This window comes from Diabrotica virgifera, chromosome 5, assembly GCF_917563875.1.
Source record: "Diabrotica virgifera virgifera chromosome 5, PGI_DIABVI_V3a".
NCBI lineage: Eukaryota > Metazoa > Arthropoda > Insecta > Coleoptera > Chrysomelidae > Diabrotica > Diabrotica virgifera.
This window is the reverse complement of record NC_065447.1, coordinates 2,901,514-2,927,708: the sequence shown is the minus strand read 5'-3', so window position 1 is coordinate 2,927,708 and position 26,195 is coordinate 2,901,514. Positions and strand designations below refer to the sequence as shown.

At 32.0% G+C, this 26,195-nt stretch overlaps 2 protein-coding genes and 1 long non-coding RNA gene across 3 annotated transcripts in view; all 3 read left to right on the top strand.

The window, feature by feature from the left end:
* LOC126885614 (uncharacterized) overlaps nucleotides 1-26,195 on the top strand; it is a 177,097-nt gene that overhangs the window by 97,877 nt on the left and 53,025 nt on the right. The gene's annotated exons all lie outside the window — the stretch shown is intronic.
* Nucleotides 730-23,902, top strand: LOC114333438 (src substrate cortactin). Its single transcript, XM_028283311.2, has 8 exons — nucleotides 730-1,066; nucleotides 6,582-6,825; nucleotides 7,970-8,135; nucleotides 8,847-9,124; nucleotides 9,188-9,577; nucleotides 9,863-10,006; nucleotides 18,690-18,857; nucleotides 23,601-23,902. The coding sequence occupies exons 1-8, from the start codon at nucleotides 903-905 to the stop codon at nucleotides 23,679-23,681; spliced, it is 1,635 nt and encodes a 544-aa protein (XP_028139112.1). The 5' UTR covers nucleotides 730-902; the 3' UTR covers nucleotides 23,682-23,902.
* On the top strand, nucleotides 1,283-4,467 carry LOC126885610 (uncharacterized). The gene is made up of 2 exons (XM_050652220.1): nucleotides 1,283-1,566; nucleotides 1,933-4,467. The coding sequence occupies exon 2, from the start codon at nucleotides 1,962-1,964 to the stop codon at nucleotides 4,344-4,346; it is 2,385 nt and encodes a 794-aa protein (XP_050508177.1). The 5' UTR covers nucleotides 1,283-1,566; nucleotides 1,933-1,961; the 3' UTR covers nucleotides 4,347-4,467.

Genomic DNA, 26,195 nt, shown 5'->3' with positions numbered 1-26,195 from the left:
ATATTACTTATGCAAAAAATTATGCATGTTGTCTCGCAGATTTAAAATGCGTTTATCTCGATAACGGTTGAGTTTAGCGAGATCAATGTATGTAGTATACCTTTTTTACAGATGGCGTAGCTACTTTTGCTATCAACGGTTAGCTACTCTACCTACCTACATATAATTTATATTATTTTATAAAAAAAACAAGTATTTACTCTGCAAATTGTATATTTTGTTTTGCATTTTCATATGAAAAAACCGCGGTATTTATCTTTTACTTTTTTTAACTAGGTGCAATGTGCAATACATTATACAACTATATACATTATGCAACTCAATACATAATATTATTATTAATAAAAAAAATTATATTAAAATACAATGTTAAAAACTTTAATAATATTAGCAATATTAAAAACTTTAATATATTATATTATAGTATAATTATGAATCGGAAGAAACGATATATGTATTTAAATTTGGTAAATAACTCCACTCGACCAGCGCACGACCACACAACTCGAAATACAAGTACGCAAATACGGTTACGTGAAGCGTGGCTCGAAGCCGTGGAATTTACGAGACTCGCTCGGTGTGTAGATCCTTGTCATTTCGCAGATTCAAGTTTATATAGGCAACCCAAATTACACGGCACAAAGTAATGGTCAGGATTTAGAATCGAGTAGTTCAAATGTAAACGTCAAATACGCTAATCACCGCAGCAGATGTCAGAGTCTGACGTCTGATGTGTCATATCTCCCGGGTGTTGGCCTTTATCTAGAATCTAGATAATGAAGTTACAATCAAAAATCGACAGTTCACGTAGTTTAAATAGTAGTAAATGTTGATTAATTTTATCTGATAAGTAACAATTGTAGATAATTTTGTTCCTATAAATAAATTTTTCTCAAATTACAATGTGGAAAGCCGCCGCAGGTCATCAAATAAACATCAGTAACGACAATAATGAGGACGATGAATGGGAAACTGATCCTGATTTTGTTAATGATGTGGACGAACAACAGCAAAGATGGGGCTCAACGACGGTGGAGGGCTCAGGGAGGACGGCTGGGGCCATAGAGTAAGTAAATTTGTGATAGTTTCATTTACAAAAATATTTAAATTTGGATTATAAACATCCAGGAAGTGGGCAATCTAATCATCGAAATTTAGTGGCAAGTGAATCATAATTTGGTATGTTTATCTATTTGTTGTGATTTATGTACTGTTTTGGGGACACGTAAATTATTTTTATAGTTGGAATGAGTCCAGGAATAATTATTTTACTGATTATAAAAGATAAATATGTCATAGGGTAGAATACCCAGTGATTGGCCATATTTAATATTTGTGTTAGTCATTGGCCCCCATTAAAAAACTTTTAAAAACAAGGCACCACTGTACAACTAATACTAAATACCAGTATCAAATTCGTCTTCCAACATTCAAGGCCACTTCCATAAAATTTCGTTGTTAAACAGTCTGCCATTTGCGTGCTACAACTCGTTGTTAACAGGTCTCTCAGTCATGTGTAGTATTAGTTAGATTTCTAAAGTATTTGCTAAGGGCGACTACATTTTGGTAAGTGTTTGTGCAGTTTATTTTCTTTAAAACCCTGATTTTCTTACTTTGATTGTGTTAGTTACGTAATTGGTGGCTAATTAAATAATTTTTTTATGTTATAACTAGTAAATTTAAGAAAATAAATGACGGCCAATCTCTAGATTATAAAACACATACTACATTAGTGATTGGCCTGATGGCCAATAACTGAATTTTAAATATCTCGACGAAATTATATTTTCTATAAATGATTTTGAACTCTTTTGGCGTATTAACTCTATTGCTAGTCTATATGCTACAAACAAATCATTAAAATCAGTTATTGGCCGGGGGCCAATAACTGATGTTACACAGGGCCAATAACTGATTTTTACAAATTTGCAGGTAATATTGAACTGAACTTTTTTGGAACAATGCCTAAAATTATTGACGGAGAGAAATATCAAAAAAAGTATACAGAAGAAGAGCTTCAAACTGCCCTAGATGAAATAAACAACGGGTTTTCATTACGAGAAGTTTCAAGGCGCTATAAAATTCCAAGGGCAACCCTACAATTTCGAAAAAGTAAAAAATTTACGAAACCAAATTTAGGACCTAATCCAGTTCTTCTACCAGAAGAAGAAAAAATTTTGGTGAACTGGATTTTCGAAAATCATAGGAAAGGGTTTCCACGTCGAAAGGAAGATGTGCAGGAATCAGTTAAGCAGTTTCTTGATAGTAATCCCAGAGATAATCCTTTTATTAACAATCGTCCTGGCGAAACTTGGTACAAAGCTTTCCTACGAAGAAATCCCGAGATTTCTTTGCGTACAACAGAAGCTGTAACCGCGGCTAGCGCAAATGTTTCGGAAAGTGACATACGAAAATGGTTTTTTGAAGTTGAAAGTTTTTTCATAGAAAAAGGACTTACGGAAGTGTTACAGTACCCCGATCGTATTCTGAATGCAGATGAGACATGTTTTAATCTGTGCCCGAAAAACAGTAAAGTTCTAGCGCCTAGGGGGGCATCAAATGTTTATGAAGTAGAACATGCATCGTCTAAATCTAACATCACTGTGATGTTTACTTTTACAGCATCTGGAGGAATAACACCACCGATGGTCGTGTATCCATATAAACGGCTTCCTGCGAATATCGCCAAGTCTGTTCCTGGTGAATGGGGCATTGGCCTTTCTGATACGGGCTGGATGAAAGCAGAATTAATGTGTGATTATATTGAAAACATACTTTATCCGCATTTAAAAAAGGTGAATACGTCTTTTCCGGTCATTTTGTTTTTAGACGGTCATCGAACACACATGACGTACAACCTTAGTATCTTATGTAAAAAACTAAATATTGTTTTAATATGTCTATATCCTAACTCTACGAGACTTCTTCAACCGGCAGATGTGTCAGCTTTCAAGCCTATCAAAAGTGGATGGAAAAAGGCTGTTATACAATGGAGACGAGATCATCATTCAGAGACATTATCAAAAGAGCATTTTGCAAATGTTCTGAAAATTGCCGTGGAACAAACTGGAAAGTCAGAAACAATAAAAAGTGGATTCAAGGCTTGCGGACTATACCCTTGGAATCCAAACGCTTTAGATTATTCCAAGTGTCTTGGAGGACAAAAAATATTGACAGTTGAATCCGAAACAAAGTCAGAAAATCTAAGTAACACATTTTTAAGTTACAAAGATTTCTCTCGCATAGTAGGAAATCGCATTATTCAAGAATTTAACAATGATTATAAGGATGTCACAGAAAATGAACAACCACTGTTGTTTAAGTTATGGAAAAGTTTTAAACACATTCCTCAGGCCATAGAAGTGATTCCGGTGGAACAGCAAACTTTAAATATGCCTACCGATAGCACTGTCCATACAGAAGAGCCTGAACCTTCCGATTTCAACATTAATGAGATTCCTGTATTAATTGTAAGTCACGATCAAATATTAGATGGGCTGCTGGATGAAAATATTCAAATTATTAATGTCCAAGATATGCCCCCTGAACATACAGGCACGGAGCAAATTGAACTATCAAGGCCTAATAATAATGAAAACACAAACGAACAAAGACCTCCAAATCTGAATGAGACTTTGCAGTTTGCAAAGACACCTAAACGAAAAGGAAACAGAAACACCGAAAAAATAACATATGCAATTACATCTACCCAGTGGATTAAAAGAAAAGCTGAGGAGGAGGAATCTAAAAAAAAGATTGCTGCAGAAAAGGAGGAGAGAAAAAGACAACGTTTGGAAAAGAAGGCTGTTACAGTAAGCAAAATTTCCAAGAAGGTTAAAAGTTTAAAAACTGCCAAGAAAGAAAAAACACAAAGTAAAAAAACAGAGAAAAGTATAAACCGAGAAATAAAAGATGATGATAAGCCTAAAATGTTGAACAAACTTACCGAGCAACCTATCTTACCAGAGAAGGATTCTTTTAATACATGTGAAGACAATTGGCTTCTTGATAAATTTTTGTCAGATATACCATCTTCCTCGTCTTTTCAAGATAACAAAAAATGTGATTTGAAAAATATTGCAATAGAGAAGGTAAAAAAGAGTTTATTTACCGATGAGGTAATGGAAACCTACAAGAATAATTCGTTATTTAAAAATCCTAAGCTGACTGAGGGTCTTTGCTTCTCGTGTACTTATAATTTTAAAGAGCAAAATCTTGGAATTAAATGTAACTTTTGCCGAAGGGCCTACCACATTTCTTGCATAAATAGACTTAATATGCATAAATCAAATTCACAAACATTTAGCTGCAATATATGTCTAAAAAACCAACATAAAATTAATTAAGTCTTATACTTATGTATCATTTTTTACTTTTATATTAAAAGGGAGTTATATTAATAGGGAATTATTTTGATTTTGTGTACTATTTTTTACTGTGAATAAATACTACATATTTTAATTAGTACCTAAACCTGTTTCTTTTTTGATTATCTTTTTCGGCCAATAACTGATTGGTGGTGGCTAATCACTAGAAGTTTCATAATCCGTCCTGGCCAATAACTGACAAATTAGTGGCTAATTACTGGAGAAGCCATGCCAATAACTAGTTTTTGACAGAAAGGTATTACACAAGATTTTTTGGAACTTAAATTTGAATCTAGACTAGAAATGTTTGGTTTTGTATAACCTACAACTGATTTTTTATAGGGAGGAACGTAATATTCCTAATGATAAACATTTATTACATAATTCTATGATTTAATCCCTTAATAGAAATGTGACCGGCCAATCACTGGGTAGTCTACCCTACATTTGTTTTTAAAATATATTGCTAATAAATGACACAGATAAGCCTTATCATGCATATTGTTTGTCATTTTTTCCAAAGAAAAACTTTGTGTTTGTTTATAAATTCGCCATGGGTCTTTATTGTCCTTCCAGGATGTCCAAAAGAATTTCTAAAAACCCAATCTCACTGACTCCATCATTTATATCACCCACATCTCTCATTCCGAAAATCACTTGTTTAGTTTTATTGTTGTTCAGAACCAACCTATTTGCAGCAAACCATTGATCAGTCCTGTGCCATGCCACCATAGAACCCTTCAACATATCCTCAATATTATCCGATATAAAGGCCACTGTAGTATCATCTGCTGCAAAGAGTGTATACTTAGCTTTATGTTATATGTCTGGAAGATCATTAATATAAATCAAAAATAAAACGGGGCCCATTATTGAACCCTGAGGTACTTAAATATGGAACTAAATATTAACTATCTCTGCCAACAAGACCTTACCCACCCACACAACCTGCACCCTATCTTTCAGATCTGGTTTTGTGAGCTTAATACTCTCAGAACAAAAGTTATATTTTTCTAATTTTGGGCAAGGCAAAAGCCTTTTCAACACTTTTCAAAAGTTCACCTAAAGATGTTAAGAAGGTGTCAAAAGAACTAGATGGGCTATAAAACTTACATTTACCCTCTTTAAAACATTTGTACAGTATTCAATACACTTTTCCAATTTAGAATTCACATTACCACTAACCACATTCAAATTCTACCTAACAAAATACATGCTCCTCTTCCAACTGCATCCAATCTGGCCAAAATGCTGCCAGTTTAAATGACTGTAGTGGACTGCCTGAATCTCCTCTGCCTTCAGCCAATGTTCCGTCCTACAAAGAACATCAATTTTCTTGTCTACAATAAAAGCTTCATCTACTGTATTCCGTAATGATTGCACATTTACATGTAGAATCCTTAGGTTAACATTTGTTTCATGGATGGAATGTGGTATTTTAAGGGCAACTTATCCTGGTTCTGTAGATTCAGAAGACTGTTAACTTGAATGGGAGAGATAAATTTATTGTTTCTAAAATGAGTTACATTTATAAAACACAACATGGTATGATGAAGAGAACAGCTACACCAAAAGGCAATACCGTATCTCAAATTAGATTCAATCAGGGCCACATAAACATTTTTGCAATCTTGAACTCTAAATGGTGCGCAACTGACTTGACAGCAAAGCAACCCAATGATATCTTTTTACTTAAATATACAATGTGTTGCTCAAATTTAAGTTTATTATCAATATAGAGACCTAAAAATTTGTTTACAGTGTCAGAACAAATGCCTTCATTGCTCAGAGTAATGTTGTTTAAGTTTAGATCATTCTTAAAAGAAATTAATTTGGTTACCACTCACCACAAAATTTTTAGCATATCACTAGATACTAATAATCTTGTTCAGTACCTTAGAGTCCTTGTTTTGCCATAAATTGTGGTGTCATCTGCAAATATAGTAAACTGGCCATTAATGTCGAGGTTAGTTGTCATTAAAATACATCAAGAACAGATAGGACCCAGATATTACTAGGGTAGTGCTCATTGATTGATTCAGACTGGTATCTATCTTCCAAGTATGAACTAGACCACTTTAGAGCAGTGCCTCTAAAACCATATCTTTCTAGTTTATTAAGCTGCAATATTTGTCTCTAATTTTTATTCATGATATGACACATTTTTACAAGTTTGAACTTTGTCCGCATATAATACAAGATTTGTTTTTCTAGTATGGATAAACTAAGGAAAGAAACTGAAGAATCCGATGCGAAAAAGAAGAAGAAGGAATTGGAAGAGGGAGAGCACAATCCCTCATACGGGTATGGAGGTAAATTTGGAATTGAAAAAGATAGAATGGACCAAAACGCTGTAGGCCACGATTATGTTGGTAAAGTAGAAAAACACGCTTCCCAAAAGGATTATTCTACAGGATTTGGTGGGAAGTTTGGAATACAATCCGATAGAATAGATAAGGTTAGTTCTTTTTAAATATTTCGATATTTGTGTATAAAATTTAATCCCTTGGCGAATTAATAAAAACTTGTTCATATGTTATATAGATTTCCAAAAAGCTTTTGGCAGAATTAAACATGGTAAACTCATACATGCATTAAAACACATAGACCTAGATCCCAAGTATATTAATTTAATAAAAAAATCTATACTACAATCAAACAGCTGTCATATGGGTGGAAGATAGTGAGACAAACCAAGTAGAAATTCAAAGAGGAGTCGGACAGGTATGAGTACTGTCGCCACAATTATTTAATGTGTACTCCCAACTAATATTTCAGGAGGTACTAAGGGAAGGAACTGAAGGTGTAATGATTGGAGGGAACATCATTGATAACATAAGATTTGAGATGATACAGCAATCACGGCAGAAAATGATTTACAAATTCTTCTAGAAATCATTAACAGAGAAAGCAAAAAGATGGGACTAACAATGAATATAGATAAAACCAAATACATGGTGATCTCGAAAACCCCTGTTGACAACATACATCTAACATTGGAGGGTAAACCGTTAGAGAGAGTCGACAAGTATAAATACCTCAGAGCAATTATTATAAACTCATAGTTAGATCAAGATGAGGAGATAAAGGTCAGAATAGAAATAGCTTGAAAAGGATTTATAAAATACAAGTCAATGTTTACAAATAAGAAATTGAGTATGGCTATCAGATTGAGGTTCGTCAAATGTTATCTTCGGTCACAACTACTATATGGGGTAGAAACTTTTACTTTTGAAGCCCCTGAACTTGGCTCCAAAAAAATTGTAGGCATTTGAAACATGGCTATAGTATTCTGAAAACTGCAAAAGTCTCAAACGAAGAAGTGTTAAGACGAATTGCACATGGTAGAACACTTATGATCAGAATTAAAATAAGAAAAACAATGTATGTGGGCCACATACTTCGAAACGATAAATATGAAGTATTTAAAGATGTGATCTCCAACTTTTATTGGAAGACAGCACAATAAGAGGAAGAAGGTTAATTTTTATTAAAATTCAAGCTGAGAAACATTGGGATCAAGATATCATTGTACAAGGAAACTATGTTAATATTATTGTGTATTTCATTCTTCTATAATATGAAAAATATTTCTCTTTCAGAGTGCAGTAACGTGGGATCATAAGGAGAAAATAGAAAAACACGCCTCGCAGAAAGATTACGTGTCTGGATTTGGAGGGAAATTTGGTGTACAAAGTGATAGACAGGATAAGTCTGCCGTTGGTTGGGACCATGTTGAAAAAGTAGAAAAACATGAATCGCAAAAAGGTATGTAGGCTATGTATAAAAAAGTGATTTTACTAAGTGCAATATTAGAAATAGTACAAACATAACATTTATATGTTCTAGTATATGAATCTCTATACCCTGTTAATCATTTTCCAATATTTTTGTTTTTATGTCTAAATTAGAGTAGTTATGGTGAACTATATAATGTATTTTGTTAGTTTTTATGAAAAAATTAATATGATATTATTTTTCTGTACTGTCTTCTACATTTTTCTATCTTACATTCTTTCGCTCTACATCATTTCATATCTTTTATTACATTTCCTCTTTCTTCTGCCCTCTCGCCCTCATTTTCTTCTTCCCCTCTATCTTCTCTCTTTCTATCCTCTATTGCCTATCGCTTCTTGTATTCTGTTGCTTTTGCTTTGTTATTTGTCTTTATGTACCGGACATCTATTTTTTATCCAAGAAAGTCACAATAAGAAGCTTAACAGTTCTCAGGAAAGCAGGGTGTTTGTTTCTTGGGCTATATACAAAAGATAACAAATCTGGATCTTTAACACCATAAGCTGATATGCTCAGCATGTTGTAAGTGTTCTAAAAGTTTTCTAGTTTAAAAGAGTTTTCTAGTGTTAGTAGTGGATGATTTCTATCCACTACTAACAACAATTGGCCACCCCAACAGATTCATTAAACCAAGAGGGGTAAACCTGCTCAGCTAAGAGTTCTCACTCTAAAATTTTATTTCAGATTACAAAACCGGTTTTGGAGGCAAGTTTGGAGTACAGGCAGATAGACAAGACAAATCGGCAGTGGGATGGGACCACCACGAGAGTCCACAAAAGCACGAAAGTCAGTTGGACCACAAGAAAGGCTTTGGAGGCAAATTTGGTGTGCAAACTGACCGTTTCGATAAGTCTGCTTCCAATTTCGACCCCCCCGCAAAAGTAGGAACCAATTATACTAAAGTCAAACCTGATATAGGTGGTGCTAAACCTTCAGATCTAAGAGCTAAGTTTGAGACTATGGTAAGTACATAGTAAGAATTCTACTCGTATAGTTTCTAAGATTTGTTAACTATTTTTTATTAGGCACAACAAAGCAAGCCCGAAACAACAGGACCTTCTACCGCCCCCCGGAAAAACGTTCACGCTAAAGCCGCTTTATTCGCTAATGTCAAGAAGGAACCTCCAGTTCCTTCGTCACCAGAAAAAGTCGTCTCTCCCAAACAACTCGACCACTCTAAAACAGCGTTTTTGACTCAAACCAGTCGCGAAGATAAAGAAAAGGAGAACGGAAACACAACCACCATGGAGGCACCACCGAAGAAGTTAGATCAATCGAAAACTGCGTTTTTAACACAGCAAAACCAAAATAGCGAGCCCGAGGAGAAGATGACTGTGGAGCCGAAACGCTTGGATCAGGCCAAAATGAATTTTGCTCAGAATGAAGAGACTGAAAATGAAAAACAACAAAGTATGGTGAGTAGTTTTACCTCAACTAGTCTTGATATTGCTCTTTTTCTTATAAAACGTACATTATAAAAACTTGGAAGCACGTCTTATTGAAATACCCTTACTATTTGCCGGATTTGGTTCCACCTGACTCACTTTCTACTAACAAAAAATTGGATTAAGAAGGTTTTGGCCCATTGTTTGGGTATTTTAAGTGGAGGAATATAATTAACTATCTTTATTAAGTCAAGATCTTTTTGTATTGCTCTGATGAATCTACCCATAACTTCATATTGGTAATTTTTTTTACAGATGCAAGAAGAATTGGAGTTATTAAGACAATTACAGCAACAAAAGCCAGATGATTCGGACTCTGATGATATATACGAAAATTTTGATGTGTCAACGATAAAAAGGGGCAAACCTAGTGCCAGTACTGCTCCAGCTGAAGAAATGGTAAGACGATATCGATTTGTAACATTAACTAACTTTAATTTTTTATCTCCATTTTTTTTGTCCAATGATCGATTTTTTCACTGAGATCTGCAGTTTTCAGGATAGCTTGATCGTCAGCGAAAGTACCTATGATATATTCTTCAAGGTCTGGAATATCATTAGTGTATATTAGGTATAGTAGTAGTCCGAGTACACTACCTTACAGTACACCCACTTCGAATTCTTTCAGTCCAGATTAGGCCTCCCTTGGCTTGACTCTGAAGAATCTGTTTAAGATGTAGATTCCAATAATTGAAAATATTGTTTTGGTAGTCCTATTTATTTTGTGAATAAGGCCCTTATGCTATATTGTATCGAAAGCTTGAGGAGCAGTCAGAAAGACGGCTGAATAAACTTTCTTTCCTACCAGTGCTCTTTCTATCGAATTTATTATTTTATGTATTTAATCCAAGGTCGAATGACTTTCCCTGAAACCAAACTGATGAGGTGGTGAGGTTTCTTTTGTCTATTATTGGTTTTAATCTTTTTAGCAATACTTTTTCAAATAATTTCGATTGTATAGGCAACAGAGGTATAGGTCTGTATGATAAAACTCTTGAAGTGAGTAATGTTCACTTCTTTTTAGAAACTGTTTTATTATTTCTCCTGTTTTAGACCAGGGCGGATCTGTTTTGAGGTGGATGTGAGAGGTGGCATTCTGATTTTTGCAGATAAAGTTAGGTGACAACTTCAATAATTATAATTGACTTATGCTCCTTCTCAAATATGCCCGGAACATTAATAAAAAAATTAAATATTTAAAAATTTCGAAAAATATCGATTTTTATTTTTTTCTACTTTCATTGCTTATAACTTTAAAACGATTCATTTTGGAACAAAGTCGTAGGGAAAGAAAATAAAGATAATTGCATTTTGTATAATATACGACTGGTTTAAAATGTCTTAAATTATTACCCTTTCTGCAAATAGCAATGAATAGAAAATAAGGGGGCGAAAAAGACTGTTTTTTTTCCAATGTTTTTCAACCACTTTGGTTGCACTTAGACCCTTCATAATTCGCTTAGAAAATTTTTAGAACATTCTTAAACCGTCCACCAAATTTCATTAAAATCGACCTAATAGATTTTGCATAATAATTTTGCAATCTAAATTTTTTTAAAAAAGTTCAAATTTTTTAAAATCTTTCTGAACAAAAAGTAGACCATTTAGAAGTTGGCTAATTTTTTTACATATAAAGAGGTTCTCTACCTATCTAATATACTTTACAGAATTAAAATCGGATGCATAAGGATGCTGAAATAGTTGCTATATGGAGATGGTAGCCCAACTCTGAATCGAATATAAACAAAACCTGCCTTGAACCCTTTTTAATCTTTTTCATTTTACTCAGTTTTTGAGTATTTAGAAACTGTCTTTCGGTCCTTTTCCTAGACGAAGAGAAGGTAAATGCGTGGCCTAAGTGTCCTCTATTTGCTTTCTCCTATTTTCGTCGTCTCTACGTGATTATATATTGTAAAATCCGGAGATATGGGATGCAGCCAGAAAGCAGTTTATTAACGAAAAGTCTTAGATTTAAAATATTGTTTATTATATTTTTATTTCAATTATTCTAATTGTTTAAAAAGTAGTAAACTTTGTATCTGGGGCTTTTCGTTGTTTTCCTCTAAATACGAGAGATGTCGCTGATTTGCGTCTCAAAAGGTGGGTTCATTGCATCGCGATGTTTTGCCTTAAAAGAGGCAGAATGTTTATATTCCCTTCAGAGTCGTGACTGCATAATCTTCACTGATAATGCATAAGGATGCTGAAATAGTTGCTATATGGAGATGGTAGTCCAACTCTGAATCGAATATAAACAAAACCTGCCTTGAACCCCTTTTAATAAAATCGGATTATTTAAGCGGCCTCAGCACTGTTTTAAAGTTATAAACAATGTTTTGGCTTATAAACAAATACAGTGAGGACGTTTGAGTTAGAATAAATTCATTTTCTTGAGAATGGGCGACTCTGGAGATAAATCCCGAAACAGATCGATTTTTATTTTTAAATTATAATTTTTGGCATAAATATCATACTAATGACGTCATCCATCTGGGTGTGATGACGTAATCTAAATATTGGAATTAATTTAATTCAATTTTTTTTTTCAAACATAAATAATTATGTTAATGTTTATATTAGTGAATACAAAATTGAATAGCCTTTTGATTGAGCCACACGGCACCTATTCTCATTTAAAAAAATCATCGATTACGTCATCACGCATAGATGGATGACGTCACTATATTATACCAAAAAATTAGAATTTAAAAATAAAAATCGATTTGTTTCGGGATTTATCTCCAGAGTCGCCCATTCTCAAGAAAATGAATTTAGTCCAACTCAAACGTCCTCACTGTATTTGTTTATAAGCCAAAACATTGTTTATAACTTTAAAACAGTGCTGAAGCCGCCTAAATAATCCGATTTTAATTATGTAAAGTGTATTAGATAGGTAGAGAACCTCTTTATATGTAAAAACATTCTTCTTAATAGTCTTCTAAATAGTCTAATTTTTCTTCAGAAAATTTTTAAAAAATTTGAACTTTTTTTTTTAATTTAGATTGCATAATTTATTTATTTATTTATTTAATCAGTTAAGCCCATTCGTACCTTTCGGTGTTGGCTGTTTACAACTAGTTCAATATCTACATTTCAATACATTTTAATAATTATACAAAACTTTTATTTTAACAATACAATTTTAATAAATATAAATTACTTATTTGACCCATTTTTCTGTCCATATGTTTTAATCTTGTGGTGCTTCTTTGATACTTCTTTTCCATGCTGTTCTATTTTGAGCCAATTGTTTTACCATACTCCATTGCAGTCCTCTCTTCTCTGCTTCTTGTCTAACTTGTTCTTCCCATCTCATTCTTGGGCGACCTACTTTATTTTTCCCTTGTACTCTGACTTCATATACTTTTTTCGTTATTCTTGTGTCGTTTAGTCTGTGGATGTGGCCCAACCATCCTAACTCTCGTTCCCCTATAATTGTCTCTATGGGTTTTATCTTTAGAGCTTGAGTTATTGTGTCGTTTCTTATTTTGTCCCTTCTTGTGACCCCTTCTATTTTTCTCAAGAATCTCATCTCTGTAGCTTTGATTTTTCTTTTGTTGTTCTTTGTTAGCGTCCACGACTCACTCCCATAGACGATTGATGGTCGAACCACTTTTTGGTACACTTGTGTTTTGACTTCTTTGGGTACCTCTTTCTTTCCAAAGAACGTATTTCTTAATGTATTATAAATTGTCCCTGCTTTTTCTATTTTATTGTTTATTTCTTTGTCTATTTTACCATCTTCTTCAATAATTGTACCTAAGTAGTTGTAGCTGTTTACTTGTTCCAAAACTTGTCCTTCTACCTTAATTTTTATCACTTTTTTTGTAGTTGCCATAACCATTGTTTTACTTTTATCTGTGTTTATTTCCATGTTCATTTTTCTTAGTTCTTTTATATAAGTGTTTATTATTTGTTGCAGTTTCTCTTCCGTGTCAGCTAACAATACCATATCATCTGCAAATAGTAATTCTTGTATTTGTACATTGTTCATTTTCCATTTTCCCAATATCATGTCTTTAGATTTCTCCTTGCATAATTATTCTGTAAAATCTATCAAGTCGATTTTAATGAAATTTGGTGAACGATTTAAGGATGTTGTAAGAATTGTCTAAGCGAATTACGAAAGTTCTAAGTGCAACCAAAGTGGTTGAAAAACATTGAATAAAAACAGGCCTATTTTGCCCCCTTATTTTGTATTTATTGCTATTTTGCAGAAAGGGTAATAATTTCTGACATTTTTAACCAGTGGTTTATCATACAAAACTCAAGTATGTTTATTTTATTACCCTACGACTTTGTTCCAAAATGAATCGGTTTAAAGTTATAAGCAAAGAAAGTAGAAAAAAATCGATGTTTTTCGAAATTTTTAAATATTTTAATTTTTTTATTAATGTTCCGGGCATATTTGAGAAGGAGCATCAGTCAATAATTATAATTATTGAAGTTGTCACCTAAATTTATCTGTAAAAATCCGAATGCCACCTCGCACATCCAAAAATAGACATTTTTTCATAGATCCGCCCTGGTCTATTTGTAGATCGAATCCAGGCTCTTTTCTAGGATTAATATTTTCGTTTATCTCCTTCTTAGTCCAAGTAATGAAGCTTAAAATTGGACAAAACCTCGCAATTTTTACAGAATGGATCGATTTGCTTGAATATTTGAGAATAAATAGTGGATAGTCCAATGATCAAAATCTATATGATGCCAAAAGGCGCTTTTACCATGGGGGTGGTTTCCACCCCATGTCGGGGGTGGAAATTTTTTATTATACTTTAATCGTAAAAGTTGGTAAAAACGTTCATTCTAAGCAAAAAACGTTCTATACATTTTTTTGATAAAATTGATAGTTTTCCATTTATTCGCTATCGAAAGTGTTAGTTTTCTATCGAAAAAATCAATGTTTTTTATAAGTTTTCTGCTAATAACTCCAAAAGTTATCGTTTTATCAAAACAACTTTTAACAAAAATGTACCTTTTGAAAAAATAAACAAAACCGTTTTTTTTTTAATTTTCTTTTGGACCAATAGTAATCGAGCTATACTTTATTATATGTTAGCTCTTCTTCGTCAAATGCTAAATATTGTACATTCAAAGTCAAAAGACGGGAAAACTATGCATTTTTTGAGGACAACTTGTTCAAACTAATTTATAATACTTAAAAATGTCTATCACCAGAAATAAAAAAAGTCTCTATCTCAAAAATTAAGTGACTTATAATGAAAAGAATGTCAGTCCCCATTTTTTTCAGCGAAAAAGTGATCGCAAGCAGCCCTCTAATCACCACCCTAATTAAAATTATTCATTAATCTTATTTGGTCATTTTTACTTATGTATTATTAACAGATTCTAGAAGTTTGACCGGCTTAGAATGATTAGTTAAAAAAAAAATGGAGTTAAAACGAATAACGAATTTTTGAAGTTTGGAAAAAATGGCGTTTCCTCAGAATAGAAAAATTAGCATCAGATATACGAAAAAATATTTAAATATGAAATTGTAGCTTATTTAATTCTCAAGAACCTGGTTTGCGAAAATTTGTTCTACGGCAAAAATTGAGTGAGCTATTGACATTTAAAACTTGTAATAACATGCAAAAACCACCTTTCAAAGTCACCACTTTTTGCGTTTGAGGATTTTAAAAAGATTTAATGTTAATAGAGTTATAGATCTTGTAAACACCTACAAAATTATTTTATTAACAAACTTTCAATGATAAAAAATAAAAAAGTTACGGTAAAAAATCAATATATTTTTTTGAAAAAAAAAAAGGAGAAATCCAATTGGAAGCCTAATAATGTAAGTTGGCGGTGTTTTTGTTCATTGGCCTTATTAATTCTTATTTATTTATGTATTATTAATAGATTGTAGAAGTTTGACTGGCTTAGAATGATGAGTTTTTAAAAAATTGGAGTTAAAATCGAATAACGAATTTTTGTAGTTTGGTAAAAAATGCCATTTTCTTCAGAATAGAAAGATTAGCATCAGAGATACTAAAAAATTTTTTAATATAAAATTGTAGGTTAATTAATTCCCAACAACTTGGTTCGAAAACAATTTTTTACGGCAAAAATTGAGTGAATTGTAATATCGAAAACATTGATTTTTTCTATACAAAACTAACACTTTCGATAACGAATAAATTGAAAACTGTTAATTTTATCAAAAAATGTATTAAACATTTTTTGCTTAAAATGAATGTTTTTATCAACTTTTACACTCAAAAGATAATAAAAAATTTTCATCCCTAAGATGGGGTGGTAACCACCCCCATGGTAAAAGCGCCTTTCGGGATTATATAGATTTTGATCCTTGGACTATCCTCTAGTTATTTTCAAAATTTCAAGCAAATCGATCCATTCTGTAAAAATTGCGAGGTGAAAAGCTTTGGTTCCTGGCCTATCTTTAGGAGTAACAAATTAAATATTGAACCTTGCCAAATTAATTGATTGTGCAACAAAAAATATAGATAATAATAATAATAATAATAATAATAGCCTTTATTGCCCAACAGTTTCCCATTTACAGAGCAAATTTTACAATGATTTTTATAACAGCACACACGAATAAAGATACTAAAGTAAAGAAAAATAAAAGAATACTAAAATAAAGAAAGAAACAGAAAAATAAAATACATAAATTTATAACTTACTTTCACACATTCAAAATATGTGCCCGTGATTTATTTTTAAGTTCACATTCGCTGCACGTGAATATATCACAAACACCTACTAATTTATTAGCATTACGGCACATTAGATTTAATGGTGATTTGTACAAAATATTAGTTTGTGCTCTGTTACATAAAAATATATTATTTTGTTGTCTGGATGTTAATCTAGGAACCCATATATTAATTTGTGAAAGTAACTTAGCACAATCTACCTTATTGTTTAACAATTTATGAAGAAATATGACAGAAGCTTGATTTCTACGCTTTTCTAACGAGACAAAGTCAAACTGATTGAGTAAGTTCAAGTAATTACAACCTCTAGGAGGATAAACTCCTGTCAGTTTAAAGCTTAAATGTTTTAAAAATTTCTTTTGAACTTTCTCAATAGTGGATGCATATTGAATGTATATTGGGTTCCAAATAATTGATCCATATTCTAATTTCGGTCTTATTAAACTATAATATAGTGAGGTTAGTACAAACAGGTTATGAAAATTTTTACAATTACGAGTAACAAATCCATACGTACGATATGCAGCATTGACAATTACATTGATGTGTTCGTTAAAAGTAAGCTGTGAATCAAAATAAATTCCTAAATCTTTAACAGTGTTGCTTCTCTCCAGTACTGTATCGTCAATCGTATAACGATACACGACTGGATTATTTTTACGACTACATGTTAAAATTTTACATTTAGAAATATTTAAATAAAGGTGATTATTCAGACACCACTCCTGCAACAAGTTAACTTGCCCCTGCAACCTAATACAGTCATTTAAACAGGAAATGGACATATATAACTTCAGATCGTCTGCAAACATTAATTTGTTATCCTCAAGTACGTTACATAGATAATTTATAAAGATTATAAATAACAATGGTCCTACATTAGACCCTTGGGGAACCCCACTTGTAGCAAGATAAGTGTCCGAACAAAAACCATTATAACAAACACACTGTTTACGTTGTGTTAAGTAGGATTGTAATAAATTATAATATGTATTATTACCCAGATACCCAGAATTTTAAGTTTCTGAAGTAGTATTGAATGGTTAATTTTATCGAAAGCCTTCGAGAAATCCGTGTATACCACGTCAACTTGTCCTATATCGTCTAAATTTTCACATAGATACTGACTGAACACGGTTAGGTTGGTGACAGTTGATCGTGCGTTCATAAATCCATGTTGATGAACAGATATTATATTTTTAGCTGACAGATATATGCGGGAGTACACAACAAACTCAAAGATTTTAGCAAAATTATTTAAAATGGATATTGGTCTATAATTAGCGATGTTAGTACGATTTTCGGACTTGTATATAGGACAAACTTTAGCTGTTTTCCATACATCTGGAAAAACTGATGATTTTAGAATCAAGTTGAAAAGTGTACAAAGTGGCCTAGTTAGTACATGCAGGCAATCTTTCAATAAAAATGAAGGTATTTTGTCAGGTCCTGAAGTAAATTTATTCTTCAATTTTTTTCCAGCTGCTAAAATTTCAAGTTCACTAATAGGTTCACAACTGATATCTAAAAAAGTATTGGGATCAAAATTGAAATCTAAATTTCCCTCATGTATCTCAGGTAGAGAATACACACTTTCAAAAAATGTTCTGAATGTATTTACTATTGTCTGAGGAGTATTAAATATTTCATCATTATAAACCATTTGTCCAGGAATTCTAGAAGACTTTTTATTATTTACAAATTTCCAAAAAAATTTTGGTTCATCTTTTAGTTTCATTTGCACCGTTTGTGAATATGCTTCCTTAATTTTTTGTTTTACTAGTAGCCTAACTCTACTGAACTGTACGTAATAATCATTATTTTTGGTTTTTTTAAAATTTTTTATGTAATTTAGCTTTTTCCTTAATAAGTTTTATGACCTCACTTGAATACCAACTAGGATATTTATGCTTAAAATTTTTATAAACTGGCACATGGCTATCAATGATTTCATAAAACCTATCATAGAAATTTTGCAATGCTTGGTTGACGTTGCTGAAATTTTCCAGAAAATCCCAGTCGGTGTAAAAGAATTCAATATACATTGACATATAGTCGGCTTTTTTAAAGTTATAAGTTTTAGCACTCATGCTTGCATCAAAATTGTTTTGTTTAGTAAAGATAGCTTTAAGTTCAATTGATAAAGAGGGGTGGTACGCATCTTCGTGTACCAGTGGAAGAGCATCACGAGATACAGAACAATCAATATTTGAAACTATTAAATCCAGTAATTTATTGTGATTATTTGGAATATTGTTGTATTGTTTCATGTTATAAAACGCTAATAAGTTGTTAATGGAATTTGTTTATAGATGTACATATTTTATATTTCAACCTTTTTCTTGTGTTTGTTATTCAGCAATATGTAGTTTCTTTACAATTTATTTTTATTTTAGACTCCTACAGAACCAGAACCTGCTGCAACGTCGCAAGAGACTGAAGAAGAGTATCAAGAGGAAATTGTTGATACTGGTATTACTGCTGTGGCCCTGTACGACTATCAAGCTGCCGCAGAAGACGAAATATCATTCGATCCTGACGATGTTATTACGCACATTGACAAGGTATTTATATGTTTAAGACAAAGATAGCTTGTATTGCGATTTTGGAACCCTTTAGACATACATCAAATTATATAAGTTCAGATTGTCAAGTTTTCACGATAATTGTTAATAGTCCATTGAAATGTTACATTTAGGGTTGCATTTCTTAGAGGAGTCAATTTTATGTTTTTAGTATGTAGGGGGGTTCAGTAGAAGCTTAAGTTTAAGTTTTTGGGGTCGCCACCCTTGTTCCCCGACCGCCATATTGGAAAAAGGGATGCAAAGGGCTTTCACGCTGTATCTCCTAAACTAGCAATCCTACAGAAAATTTAATTACACATAAAATGTAGCACATTAAATTTTCTACAATTTTATATCTATTACTTTTTATCGTCAAGTGACCAACAAAAAAGTTATAAACAAAAATAAGAGAAAATTTTGTAAGAAGTTTCCTTTTGGAGGTTATAACTTTTTTTCCGTTCATTTCACAATAAAATAACGTCATAGCGATTTTGTAGAGGATTTTTCAATGAACAATTTTCACTATAAAGTTGATTAATTTTATTTATTATCTAGGTTTTACAGCGCTCCAAACTTGACCAGATTCTCGAATTCTCATAGGAATACAATAAAAACAATATTTTTCTGTCTATATATTAGGCGAGCGGCATTAAACGTTATGCCGACCACGAAAATCAAATTTAAGGTGAATGACCAATTTTGGTACATTTTTATGTTTTCGAGGTCGCTGAATCCGAATATGAAGTTTATTTTTATCTAGAGTTGGTGGAACATGTTAAAAAATCAAATTTTATACAAAAATGACAAAAATCAATTTTGATGATTTTTCAAATTTTCCTCGCTGTATCTTTGGTCATTGTAAATATTTCCTTTTGAAAATTTTACTATATCATCACTGAAGTATGTAGATATAGTCTGTTCGCTAAACTCAGACGCAACTTTCTAGATATTTTAGTCGGTAATTTTCCCAATTTTAGTAAAATTGGTAAAAAATAATTACTAAATAGTTAATAATCACTAAATAGTTAGTAATTTTGCCAATTTTTGCAAAATTGGCAAAAAACAAAAAAATTATCGACTAAAATATCTAGCCAGTTGCGTCTGAGTTTAGCGAACCGACTATAACAATGAAATTTGTCCAACATGTTTAAACACATTAAAAAAGGAGTTGTTAATTTTTAAACATTTTGTCATCATATTTCGTTAGTTTCATGTTTACTTAAAAAAGTTAGTGACAAACTTTTTAGTTTATAACTTTAACCAACACAGCAATAAAATATAATTCATGAAGAAGTTTTTTTGGAAAATTTTAAGTCAAAATATACAATAGAAAAAAAGTTATGTTACTTCATAGACAGGCGGCACACCCCAAAAACGCTTATATCTCGAGATTCTGACCACGGTGTGGTGAATGGCTAATTTTTATCATACTTTATGATTTTGATATCAAAAATGGTTATTTTGCTCTTAAAAATTTTGCTAAGTTTTATAGTGGGGAGAAAGGTCAAAAACAGATTAATAATAGCATAGGAATGTTAAAATCCTAATACATTGTATGAATAAAATATATATATATACCTGACTTGACAATGGCAAGTGAGATCTTGTCGAAACGTCGTCAAAATAATGGTTTTTATCAAAACCAAAATTATTCAACGCGGAGTCAAACCCGGAAAACAACAGAAAGCACATATAGTTCCCGCGGAAACTTCAAGTGTAACATATATATATATATATATATATATATATATATATATATATATATATATATATATATATATATATATAGATAGAAAAGTAAGCCTAACTTTTGTTTTTATTGTATCCCTACGAGCATTCGAGAATCTGGTCAAGTTTGGAGCGCTGTAAAACCTATAAATAAATAGAATTAAACAACTTTATAGTGGAAATTCTTCGCTGAAAATCCCTCTACAAAATTGCTATAATGTTATTTTATTTTAAAATGAACTGAAAAAAAGTTATAACCTCCAAAAGGAAACTTGTTAAAAAATTTTTACATATTTTTGTTTATATCTTTTTTGTTGGTCACTTGACGATAAAAAGTAATAGAAACAAAATTGTAGAAAATTTAATTTGCTACATTTTATGTTTAATAGAGATATGGCCCGGAACCCTTTGCACCCCTTTTCCAAGATGGCGGCCGGGGGACAAGGGTGGCGACCCCAAAAAACTTGAACTTAAGCTTCTACTGATCCCCCCTACACAGTAAAGAAATAAAATTGACTCCTCTAACAAATGCAAGGTATGGCTTAAAAAATGTAACATTTTAATGGAGTATAAAGAGTTTGTAATCTTCTTAATAGTGGAAAAAAGAAGTAGAGGAATATCGATTCCAACTACTGGTATCTCTTTCTTAAATTTTAAGTCTTGTTTTGTCTTGTAATTTCTGTAGACTTGAGTCACCACAAATTTATGTAGTATTTTCTGTATCTAAATCAACAGTTGTTGTGAAAGTCCTTTCATTACCAAAAATAAACCTTCCACAGGTGGCAAATCAAAATTTCACAATTTTTTTATTGTTCCAAGACCGTTTGAGCTATGAAAAATAAATTTGGTGGGTTTTAAGACGTAATTATTGCGCATTTTTTATATGCAAATAACAATTTTGTATTCATCATTGGCGCGCCTACGAGTAATGGTCTGAATTTTTTTAAAGAAAAAAATAATACGCCACTGAGATATTTCAAACTAAAAATTATTTTTGTATTCCACGTTTAATTCATGATAAAGAACCTTTCTTGTCTTTTTTTCATATGGTGCACCGTTTTTATGCAACAAAATAAAAGATCTTCGCGCGTATTTTTCATTTATTTCATCCAATATAATAATGCCAAACTAGAACAATAACAGAAAATATTTCTAAAAAGATTTTAACAATCTGCAAAGCTACAACAAATGTTCAAAATTACCTCCTTTAAAGGCGACAGAATAATTTTATATTCACCATTGGCGCGCGTACGGGTAACGGCCCGAATTTTTTAAAGAAAAGAATAGTACGCCACTGATATATGTCAAATTAAAAATCATTTTTGAATTCCTCGTTCAAATTAAGCCAAAAAAATTATGTTTGTCTTTTTTTCATCTGAGGCGCCGTTTTTATGTAAAAAAATAAAATATCTTAACGTTTACAAAGTATTTGAATTAAGTTTCTATGTATGTGGAATCTACCTCGAATAATTTGTAAGCATTAAGATGCTTTATTTTTTTTTGTATAAAAATGGCGCCGCATATGAAAAAAAGACAAGAATTATTTTTTGTCGAAAATTGAACGAGGAATTCAAGAATGATTTTTAATTTGACGTTTCTCGGTGGCGTACTATATTTTTTCTTTAAAAAATTCAGACCATTACTTGTACGGGTGCCAATGGTGAATATAAAATTATTCTGTCACCTTTAAAGGAGGTAATTTTAAACATTTGTTGTAGCTTTGCACCTAGTTAAAATCTTTTTAGTAATATTTTCTGTTATTGTTCTACTTTGGTATTATTATATTGGAGAGTTCTTGATAATGTATTAAGAAATGAAAAATACGCTCGAAGATGTTTTATTTTTTCGCAGAAAAACGGTGCACCATAGGAAAAAAACAAGAAAGATTCTTCATAAATTAAACATCGAATACAAAAATAATTTTTAATGTGAAATATCTCAGAGGCGTACCATTTTTTTCTTTAAAAAAATTCAGACCGTTACCCGTAGGCGCGCCAATGATGAATATAAAATTGGTATTTGTTTACCAAAAAATGCAAAATAACTACCTCTTAAAACCCAACAAATGGAATTTTCATATCTCAACCGGTCTTAGAGCAATAAAAAAATTGACAGTTTGAAATAAAAATTTCAACACCCTGTATCTCGGAAACAAAGCATTTGTGGACATACGTTTATAGAGCAAACTGCCATTATTTTTTCATGTAGAATTATCCCTTAAAGTTTTTCATACTTATTTACTAACACCCTGTATGGTTTGGTTTTTCGGTATAGTGTCCCTGAATATCAATACACTTTTAATCCAACGAAATTCCAATTATTTATAAATTTCATCCTGGAAGGGCTGCAAAATACGCTTCCACAGCTGTTATGATGCTTTCCACGCATGAGATTTTTTAAGTTTTAAAACAGATGGAAGTCGCTAGGAGCCAAATCTGGTGAAATCGGTGGCTCTAACAATGAGAACTTTAATTCAAGGATTTTAGCCATTGTGAAAATACTCATATTACACGGTGCATGTTCTGATGAAAAAGGATTTTTTTCTTCTGCAAACCTGGTCTTTTTCTGCAAATTTTTTCCTTCAGCTGGTCTAATAGGTTACAATAGTATTCCGACTTTATTGTTTTACCAGTTTGCAAGTAATACACTTCATACAGAATGATTTTCCAATACAGTCACTCGACGATTTTCCAATACCATAATTATGTTGTATTTTTTACGATTTCTGGTGTTATTGCTGTTTTTGGACGTCTTTGATGTGGATCTTCTTCAAGGCTTGTACGACCTCGTTTAAATTCAACAACCCATCTTTCTACTGTACTATGAAGGCGAAGAGTCCTTATACACTTTCAATATTATCTAAATATTGAAAGTATTTTAAAAAACCGTCTTCACTTATTTTTCCCGAGTTCTACATGTGGCTTTTTTGTACTACATCTATGGGTTGAGCGAATTTTTCGTGATACCTACTTGTGTATTATTTTTAATTTATTATTCCTATTTACTTTGTTTTAGATTGATGCAGGATGGTGGAGAGGACTGTGCAAAAATAGATACGGGCTATTCCCTGCAAACTACGTACAGTGTGATGAATAGGATTTGGTATTTTAAGTGGCCTACGTACTTATTTGCTTCCAGTTAAAAGATGCGGTAGGATATAGGATGTATATTTTTCCAGGAACTATTCGGAATATCAATCCGTTGTATACATTGTAATTATCTTCATTTTTAATCTTTATTTTATCCAGAAGATTTTTTATATGTTATAAAGATATTAAGTTTAAGATTTTATAAAAAAATAAAAGTATTAAAGGTTGTATTCGCTTTTTATTTCATGTGTACTCATTTAATGTAAGAAAGCCAATTGACGTTTTCAAAAACTATAAATACCTACTACTAAAACTAAAATATAAGTCGATTATTTTATCAACATACCTACTTCATTGAAGAAATCGTTCAAACACTTTTAACACTACAGGAAAACGTAAAAGCCCCCAATATTTATTGCAGATTTGGATTCGTTAGGTACGTAAAAATAAGTAACTTTAATTCGAGACATTTTTTCGAATTACGGATAGATGGCGCTATAATAAAAAAAAGAATGTGTGTGTACTTTGTACGCACGTAAGAAGATATTCTTCTATTATATAGGTAATTTAAACGAAGTAAATATACTTAACAGGTTATTTGTATTTTATTTAAAAATTAAACTAACTTTCTTATCTACCACTTTCAAAATTTTTTATTAAAGTAACGAAAAATAAAAAAAGTATGAATTGTCCAGGATTAGAACCCGCGACCTTCCGTGTGCTTCCGTTCTCTGTCCCACCGCTCTGCCAACTACGCCATCGAGCCACTTGAATTGACACGTAAGTTTCGGATATAATTACACAACACGGCGACAAACTGTAAAAATGGTATGCCTACATATTTTATTATTTTACTACAGGGAAACACAAATCCAAAAACACAAGAATTATAATAAATAATACATTTCCTAAAACCACTAATATATTCTTTTAATGACTTATTTGCACGGTTACAGATACATACATACCTATCTTGAAAGGTTAGCAATGAACTACATACTGTCAGTGTGCGCAGGCGCGTGGTTGATGTACAATTTTACCCTCAATCGATTCGCCGCTAAAGAAGAATATCTTCAAAAAAACGATTATTGGAAATGGAAAATTAAATAAAAAAAATGGAAGTCCCCACTAAAATGGAAAACAAAACCTACTTGTATTACTCTTCACAACCCAATAGGTCCCCATAACGCGCTCGAGTGACTGCACATTTAGCATACTTTCCTCCCCTACTATATGGAGCGGACTCGTTAGAATTTGAATCACACTTGTCAGATCCTAACACAGAGGTTGTTAAAAGAGAGACAAATAGGTAATGGATTTCTGTGAAACTAGTAAGTGAGCCAATAATATACCTAGGACCAGGAAGATACCTAAAAAATTTTTCAAGATAAAAGAAAATCTATTTTGTAATATTTAATGGTGTTTTGTATTACAGTGAAAAAAAAAAATTCCAAGGTCGTTAAGAAACTCAATCACGGACAGGGACACGGATTTATTATTGGCTTGGTTTGAGTTCTGAACACACTTTAGTGTAAGATATGCCTAAAATACCAAAGAAAACCTCATAAAGAACCTCTCATTCAGCATGATAGACCAGATATCCCTTACTATAATAGGTGCTGATATTTTAAATTTTGAGGGTTCTGATTTTCTGGTAGTGGATTGATCACTTCAATGGTTAACCATGGTTAGATCTAGTGAAATTAGATTAAAAAACGGCACAAGAAATGATTAAAAAACCAAAGGCTAATTTTCCACCCATGGAACCCCAGCTATTTTTGTATCAGATAATGCCCCATTTAATGGCAATGAAGTCAATCAATTCGCCCGAAAGTAGATCTCAACACTATCACATCTAATAGTCCAAGATATCCACAGTCTAATGGACTAGTAGGGTGAGGACATATACAATGCATTAATGCAGGGGTTCTCAATCTGTGGTACATGTACCACTGGTGGTACATCTCATTAGGTGCGGTGGTACACCAAACGCAAAACTACAGCCAAAATTCAGCATATTTGTAGTTAATTAGATTATCTACCTCCATAGATATTTCAGTTAGATGGTACCAAAAATAATTATAAGAATTTTGGTGGTACATGGCTCAAAAACATTGAAAACCACTGCATTAATGGAATATAGAACAACTCCTATTAAAGATGAATTGGTTTATCCCTATATCTGAGCTTCTCAACAAGGGGGTTCTTAGAACAAACTATTCCAGTACCTATATATCAAAAAGTTCTATCTAAAAAACCCATAATTGATCTAAATAAATTAGGACAGATGAGTCGAAGTTATTTATCATTTTTATTTTAATCAAGATGCGGCGTTCTTAAAATAAAGCAATATTTTGAAGGATTCATGATATTTGATAAATTGATTAAAAATAAATTGGCCATTTAAATCATTCTCGTGTATTACTGGTCCTATAAACCAGTTTCGTTATTATTAAGTTGGATTTATAGTTTGACGTAGCGTAGACGTATACGCAACGTAGACGTAAGAAACGGACTGGAG